Source organism: Olea europaea, chromosome 7 (genome assembly GCF_002742605.1).
Source record: "Olea europaea var. sylvestris chromosome 7, O_europaea_v1, whole genome shotgun sequence".
Taxonomy (NCBI): Eukaryota; Viridiplantae; Streptophyta; class Magnoliopsida; order Lamiales; family Oleaceae; genus Olea; species Olea europaea.
In genome coordinates this window covers 2,481,440-2,490,115 of record NC_036243.1, presented here as the reverse complement: position 1 = coordinate 2,490,115, position 8,676 = coordinate 2,481,440, and the positions used below count along the sequence as shown (strand labels likewise).

General features: G+C 31.1%; 1 protein-coding gene across 2 annotated transcripts in view; it reads right to left on the bottom strand.

Moving 5' to 3' along the window:
- The window catches only part of LOC111396690 (lipid phosphate phosphatase 2-like), a 10,833-nt gene extending 4,670 nt beyond the window's left edge, over positions 1-6,163 (bottom strand). The window contains exons 1-5 of one of the 2 annotated variants that reach the window (XM_023023146.1): positions 5,910-6,163; positions 2,977-3,201; positions 2,761-2,848; positions 2,553-2,662; positions 2,385-2,478 (exon numbers count right to left, since the gene is read on the bottom strand). In XM_023023146.1, the coding sequence (XP_022878914.1) occupies positions 2,385-2,478; positions 2,553-2,662; positions 2,761-2,848; positions 2,977-3,192 (508 nt within the window). In that variant the 5' untranslated portion in view covers positions 3,193-3,201; positions 5,910-6,163. The remainder of the gene's footprint in view (positions 1-2,384; positions 2,479-2,552; positions 2,663-2,760; positions 2,849-2,976; positions 3,202-5,909) is intronic. The other variant, XM_023023145.1, reaches the window with a different exon arrangement.
- Positions 6,164-8,676: the final 2,513 nt, after the last annotated feature.

Sequence of the window (8,676 nt, the reverse complement as noted above, 5' to 3'; positions counted from 1 at the left end):
AAAAAAAAAAAAAAAAAAAAAAAAAAAAAAAAAAAAAACAAAACAAAACAAGACAAAACAAAAGCAAAAGGGCAGAAACAAAACTTTTATTGGTTTAAAGAAATAAAAAAAGAAAAAAATGGTTCTATCATTATTTTAAAGAACTAAAAAAGGGGCAACGATTTTTGGTTCAACATTTATATCATACCAATACAAAACAAAAGGGATGTGATTAGTGTGTTCTTACACACTTATTCAATCTACAAAACATTACATGACTAATCGTTAATAAAATTGGTTGAATATGGCTAAATTCTATGCAATTTTGTTTTGTATGACTATATTGATGAATGTGGCGAAATTCAAGAGAAAAGAAACGAAAAAGAACCAAAACGGACGAAGACAAAAGTTCAGGGACCAAAGTGCAAATAGGCAAAAGATGAACCGAAAGCAAAAACGACGACGTGAAACTTATGGACAAATTTAGTGAGGACTTGAAGTATTGGGAGAAGAAAAAAGAGAGGACCTAAAAGAATCAAGAATTGAATTCAGAAATCAAAATACAACATTCGGAAATTTTTATAACTGGGCGACTGCCCAACATTAAGGAACAATTACCGAGGCGAAAACTTTAGCCTAGGCGACTGCCCTGGCCAATCGTGGTGAAAAACATATGGTTTCCCATCCTGACTGAAATTCTTATAGAAACAAATCTTTAGAGGTATTTAAAAACCCTAGAGCCGTCCCTAAAGGGAGAGAATGCATTGGAAGAAAAAATAATACATCTTGGAGTTGATTTTGCACCACAATAACGAAGAGAAACGCGAAGATCGACAGGATTATACGCCAATTCTTACATCGGTGATTTTTTTCTTTAAGGTTCTTGTGTGTTTAGTTAGTTTCTCCAAGCAATGCTAGGTTTTCATGTACTAGGAGATCGATGAACTTTGTAATGTGAATTTTTGACTTCTTGTTTTACAATATTGACATTAAAACACGTTATTGAATTCTTTGAATGGTTTATATACAATTAATTTCTTCCATGATTATATGCACCCAATTGTGTGTGTGTGATGACTTATTTCATGCATTCGAGATAAGGGAAATAAGTTCGACGGGTATAAATCATCGTAGGGTCCGATAGTGAAAAGAGATATACCTCTATGCATTGCGTGAATCTTTAAGTGCTCACAAAATCACTTGCATTCTTGTATATTTGCACCCGTCATACGTAATAGGCTGGTGGTATATGAAAGTAGGTTCAACATTACTCGAAAGATTGTTGGATGGATTTAGGAGCATTGATTCTTCAAAAATTCAACGTATTGTCAAATTGTAAAACTAGAATTAAGAGTGAGCATTACTTTGGTATTCGTGATCTAGTGCGTTTTATATTCATTAATTACACCAAACTTTTGTTCAAACATCCATTTTGCATTTTAGGTCATTCGATTCATATATATATTTGCATATTTAGTTTAAGTTACAAATCACGTTTGACAAATCGGTTTCGGTTAAGGCCGAGTTAGGTAAAATTAAACTATTCAACCTCTGTAAGAGAACATTCGGACTCCACTTTATTACTTGTTGCGAACTGTACACTTACTGATACAAAAGGGGTAGGGGATGTAAATATGGAATATAAAAAGTAACTATAAAATTGGTTAATGAAAAAGTCAATTGAAGCATTCAATCTTCAAACATCTTTCAAACAATGCATTGCATCGTGGCCCACAAAATTTAAATTGAAAATGAGTTTTTTTTTTTTTTGGAAATAATGGGTCTCAAACAGAGGCTAAGTTCATAGATACTTCTCAAAAGAGATGTACGGTAACAGGGGCAGATTTAGGGGGAGTTCCCCTGTTCTATAATTCCCCTGTCCAAAAAAATAAAATAATTTATGTAGCAAAAAAAACATTTCTACAGAAGTTGACCACAGCAAATAGCTTAGCCTGGAAAAAGCCAAATTCCATTTTACCGAAATTTCTTGTTAATAGAATCAACTAATTTATAAGATGCAATGAATCAAAACAGCTACACAAATATTAACTTAGACTAAAGCTGAAAGAGCAATAATAAAGATGGCTTCAAACTTTAATTAACTAATATAAAGACATGGATGGGAAATACATATATATGTATATCTATATAAAGACTAAAGAATGTAGATATATAATGAAGTTTATACATAGCAGGACATTGTTATAAAATATCAGATTGATACACACATATATGAAATGTATACAAGTACTTCATATGTCATACTTCAACAACATTTCCAATGTTAAGAATATTCAGGTACAACCACATATGAACAGCACTTCAAATGGACTTTAAAAAAAATAAGCAAACATTGCAGATTACAAATACCAACAAAGTCAACAGCATGTGATGATTGTACTCACAGGAAGTATGTCCACTAGGGAAACTTTTATGTCCTTCTTTGATGACACTCTTCAATCCAGTACAATGGACATTCCTCGTGACAGCATGGAACACCTATCAACACACATAGATATTATTGATTGAGAAAGATAAAGACCAGAGTTTAAAGTTAAACCATGAGGACTCACCCCTTTTCCATCAGGAAAGCAACGCCAAAAGAAGTCTGGACGGGGACGACCAACAGCATCTTTAATTGCATCAGTAATAACACCAGTAATAAGTACAGAAAACAAGAGGCCTGACAGAGTATACAGTAAACATTATTGCAGTCTATAATATTCACCTTTAACGGGAATATGGGGGAAAACAATAACTTGGAAAAAGACAGAATAATACCCAATATAGCTTGGTGCAAATCGTAGACATCGTGTCTAATAAAGTAGAAGATAATAATGACAATGAAAGGCAATATTATTGCAATGATCTGTTAGAAGAGGAAAAGGAGCGATGGTTATAAAACTTTCACCAGAGAACGAAAACAAAGATGACTTCTCCTAAGAGTATATCCACATACAATATTTTCAATTGCAATGTTTCTTGAAGACAGCATACCGGAACAGCCCAGAAGGGAATAGTATTGTCTTGCAATGGGTATTTCAGATCTGTCATCATCTCCTCTCCAACAAATCGATGAAATGGTTCTATTATATTTAAAATGATCTCTATTACCACAAGCAGCAGTAGAATAAGCCAATCATGCATGTGGACTCTTGCTACTTGAGCTCCATGAGATCTTATCGTGTGGGAACCCAACTGTATCTCTGGCATCTTCACCAACTACAACAAATCACAAGTAATTATTACTGGACGTTCACCAACTAAAACAAATTACAAGTAATTATTACTGGACATCAACAGAAACGTCATAATCAGTAGTAAAAACAATCCCAATTCAAATCTTAACATTAATTGACAGGGCATACCAAAAATTTCCTGTGACCTATATAAACTCAAAAAAGGGGGAAAAATAATAACAACAACAATAATAATAATAATAATAATAATAAAAATAATAAAAAATACCGTGAAACAACACAGAGAATACAAATACTGGTAACGTTATTCAGATTTTTTTAGTTTCTTTTTGTCTTTTTTGATGGTATATAAAAGATATATTCATTTTAACTGTAGAATAAATAACAAGTAGAAATGCCTTCGAAATACTAGTAGTCAGACCTGTCACAGTCACTGGGAAGTCCCAAGTGCTCTTCTCTTATTATGCCTTGAACAAAGGTAATGTTAAAGTTCTCGTTCTTTCTTCACACACAACGCTACAAATTTTTGTTTTAGCGAAAGTGAAACAAATATATTGAAATTTGAAGCACATCTTTGTTTTCAAAAGAAACAAGGTACAAACAAAACTTGATATGGATTTAGCTCTATTTTACTCTAGGTTCTTATTTGTCTCTCTTTAATAGGAAAAATAACATCCACGAAACCCATTTTCCGTTAAGTTTGGTACATTTGGTCCCTTTCAAAAATTATTGTCGTTTAAGTAATGAAACTTAAACTTTTGTAGCTAACAGGCAACTCGTCGAATTTCTGCTGAAAAGAAGCCTTGAATCCTAATGTAGTTCACAAGTGGTTATGAATCATTTTAAAAAGACAATTCTACCCCCTTTCTCAGAGAACCAAAATGAAAATTTAGAAACACAAACTTCATCTTTCCCAACATCCAATCACTTTCATCATAGGAATACTACCCCTCCTCAACCTCACATGTGGGTTGTCAGATGAGTGCCCAGCAGAGTGGCAGTCAAAATTTTTAGGATGTGGTATCAGTTCTAATTTCTGCTGCTGTACAATCTTTTGTGGCCATCTCCAGATATGGATATGGATTGGAGATGTAGAAACCAAAATTCCAGAAATCCCTCTGGATCTCATACTGTACAATAATTATGTAGAGAGAGATCCATAAAAGTTAAAGAACGCATCAGCTTGAGTGGTCCCCTAGCTTGAGTGATTTTCAGTTCATCAGTTTTTGGGCCAAACTAGTCAGTCTGTTCTTCGTTTAATAACCATGACTTGTACCTCGACAATAACACATCACTTTTATCTAGCATGAATTTGATAAATCAATATAAAAGATGTTTTGCAGCTTATCAAGAACCTTAAACAAAGTGACAATTCATAAAACTATCCCTTTTTGTATCAAATTTTCCTAATTCAACATGTTCATCCTTGGTAATTGATCTCAACCACTACTAGAAAGATAGAAATGAAGAAATCAATGTTGAACAATGCCAGAGTATTGAGACAGATTTTGTCAACCGAAATTTTCCCATTCAGAAGAAGATCTCTGCAGGATTAAGTACCACATGAAAGGATTGCAAAATTCAGGCTTTGAGAAAGATTTGTTGATTCCAGCTTAGTTACAAGCCAGATATCATTGAAGCAACAAGAAATAAATAATGAGACTAAGCAAAACAAAAATTGAGAACAGAAGTGCTCTATCGTATCATGCTAATAACACCCTGTTTGAGCCCCATTTTGGGGGGGAAATGTATTTTGGCATAGGGATGTTTTTGGAGAATGTATGGTTAAAAAATAAGGAAAAGTTTCGGGTCTTTATGTAAAATTATTTTATGGGAGAATGCAGGATTGAAAATGAGTCTTGGAAAAATAAAGGCCAAACATAGGCTAAATATTTCAATTCATGCTGAGCATTAGAAAGTACAGCCATTTCAGGAATAAACTAGTGAAGCTTAGATACTCTCATATTGCTACAAACCCATGCCCAGGAAAAATAAAATAAATACAAGTAGCATTGTGGAAAAAAGTTAATAAATTATTTTACAACATAAAAAATAAGCTGGAGTTGACTCAAATTTTAAGCTTGAAACTTTGCAAGTTTTCTATTTTAAACTGAGATCAAAGCGTATTTAGTTCATGTGATATGTTCGCGTTGTGAAGATATCAAGAGTTGTAGATCTCAATATTATATGGTAATAAAATAAGAATAGTGCTATTCATAGTAAGCAACTGCAATAATCATTGTATGTGGCATAACATTATTAAAAGTTATTCCTTTTAAAAATTATTAAAATTCCGTAGTGTAAGATACCACTTAGGATATCTATTACTGTAGCTGATTACGAATAGTATTATTATAAAATAAATGGAGAATTTTTAAGAAATATATTTTCAAAATTTTTTGATATAGACTGCATATAATGTGATGGTAAGATCTCCACTCTCATTATCTAAACTTCAATATTTCAGACGGGAACCCAATTTAGGGTCAACTATATAAAATTATGATTCAGGCCAGACAAACAAAACTCTGGAAAAGAACAACTGAACCAAAATTACACACAATCAATATTTTACACAAAAAAAAAAAAAAAATCCAAAAGTCTAATTGGCAAAAGCAAGATTAAGCATATGAACAGAAACAGTACATTCAAACACGTAATTAAACCTTTAAAAAAAATATCCTACCAGAAATGTGAAAAGAAATACAGAATAAGATTACGAGAACTCACCCTGAAAACTGAGTGTTTAATGTTGAATTCAAAAGGCAAGAAATTTTGTCCAAACTTATGAGAAAAAGGACAAAGAACTGAATTAAAAAAAGTAGAGGTTTCTCATAAAATCCATTTAGCCATTTTCGTGTTGCTATTTACTGTCGTTTTCAAATGGAATTCCGAGTGTGTGTGTGTGTGTGACATTGAGGCTTCACCGTCTTTTTGACTCAAAGAAAAGAGATAAAAAGAGAGGAGGAATCGAATTAAAGTTGAAGGATAATTTTAATTATTGTGTCTCTTTTTTAAGGACAATCTAGTTTGTGTTTAACTTGTATTTGAGGTTTTAGTTTGGAGTGTTACATAATCTTCAATGGAGATTAAAATTATATTTTTTAATGAATTGTAATAAAAAATTTTAGGATATGTAATTGAAAAATTGTGAGACATATGAAAGATGTGGCTAACATTAATTATTTAACTTTGAGTTAGATTAAAATTAGATTTTAATCCCGGCCAAACAGGCTATTGAGTTCATTTTTTTCTCTACCGAAAATATTTTTATCCATATTTATTTAAATATTATTTTAGAATTTCTATGTCAAAAATCATTAAGAATTTGGACTTTTTTTAATTTACATTTTTGATGATTTTTGTTCTTCTAGAAATTTTTATACTTTTATTTTTTTGGAATTTTTATTTTTTTAATTTTTAGAATTTTATTTTTTAAGAATTTCAGATTTTATTTTCAAGAATTTATTAAAAATTTTGAAATTTAAAATTTATATTTTTAAAAATTTTAAACATTTTTTTTTTCAATGTTTTGAGTGTTTTCGGAATTTTTACTAAAAATAGTCAAAATGTTAAAAATGCATTTTTAGTTTTATGTTATAAGCTTATCTTTAAAAACTTGTTATGTGTTTGATTTATAATTTTCGAACTGTTCTCAATTTCGATTTTTGCAAAACACTATAAATGTGTTTAGCCTGATATCTCTAAAAACGTATTTTGAAAATCAAGATTAAACTAATAAAATAAAATTCAAAGCTCATTTTTTACGTTTTGAATGTTTTCGATGAAAATTTTGATAATGCTTAAAACATGAAAATACAAATATTTAAATAAAATTATATTTCAAAAAATTTTTAAAAATAAAATTCTAATGGAAAAAGAATTTTATATGTAAGTCCAAATTTTTTTCCATGTTTTTTAATCACATGTTCTACAAAATATCACTATTACATAATTTATTCTCCCGAAAAATGAAGCTCAAACAAAGCTTTATTACGCCCTGTTCGTCTCTCATCAAAATGAGATTTGTGTGGAAAATGAATTCTGGGATATAGATATTTTACAGAATATGTTATTATATTGTAAAGTTTTGAACTTACAAGTGAAATATTTTATTGTATAAATCTGTGATTAAACATAAATTTGAAAAAAAATAAAAATAAAATAAAAATTGATTTAACGCAAGACAATAAGAGAGCATTTTACATGAATCCAGTGATTTAGCTCCCCACGATTTTAGCATCCTTAATCATGAAGTGGATACCACACGGTCTAGCATTGCCCCGGTCCGCATTTATACATGGGTAAATTTCATCTCCAGGTCACTAAGCTTTAAGATAAACCTCAATTGAGTCACTAAATCTCAATTTGTTTACACATTTCACCACTGTGTCACATGTCGCCTTCCAATTTGATTTAAAAAAAAAAAAAAAAAAGGCTTAATTGATAGGCATACCTCAAGGTATCTTCTATGTAGTCAGTGCGTGGCATGTCAATTTATCATTATGCTATATAATAAAGTGTTAAAAAATGTGTTTTAATTTTTTAATCTTGAAGGAATGGTTACAACAATAAATTTATTATTTCTAGTTTTAATGAACATATCATTACATGGAGATCAACTATGGCATGACTAGCAATAAAGAAAATTCGGTCAGTTTGGGAACAACAAGTGAAAGAATCTAACAATATGGTGAAATTTAAAATTGATTAAAATTCAATGATTTAATTGATTTTGATCAATAGGGGGCCGCTGTTCCCAAAAAGTCGCGAGCCGTTGCTCCCACCTGCACTTCATGTTTTATACAGTTTGGAATACTTGCTCAATTACTTGAAGTTTGGCGTTGATGTCTATCGAAACTGAAAACACAAAGTCGTGAATGAATAGAATTTTGGATAAAACTTGGGTGAATGGAATTGAAATTTACCTATGGATAAAATTATATAAAAAATAAAAAAAGTCAAAGACTTCGTTTTTTATGTTTTTATGTTGTAGAAGTTATACGCATCAGTGGTGTTAAACAACACTCTACGTGTCACATTTTATAAGTTTTATTAGTTAGGTCATAAATTCTTGTATTTAATTAAACAAGTAATTTAAAATTACAAATGTTGTTACCTAACTGATGTTAAATATTAATGGAACTAAATAACAATATTTTTTCCATTGTGTGCAGCTCAATGACGGAAAAGTGAGTTGGAACAATCCAGCTGGGCATTGACCAATCTACCTGCTCTAGATACAGGCGATCCTGGCTGGATTTGCCTATCTATAGAATCAAGTTTGAGATGAGCCTGTAAAATGTACAATATAGTCGGGGCGAATTTAGCACCCAATGAGTCCCTATGATCGCTGTTTCTAGCTTCATCAAAAAAAAAAAAAATTCAAGCGACCTTTGAGTAGCTGTTCGTGCTCACCTAAATCAGCTCATGCTCAATCGAATTCTTAGATCTGTCACTAGATATATATAGTTATCAAACTCAACTGGCTAAGTCA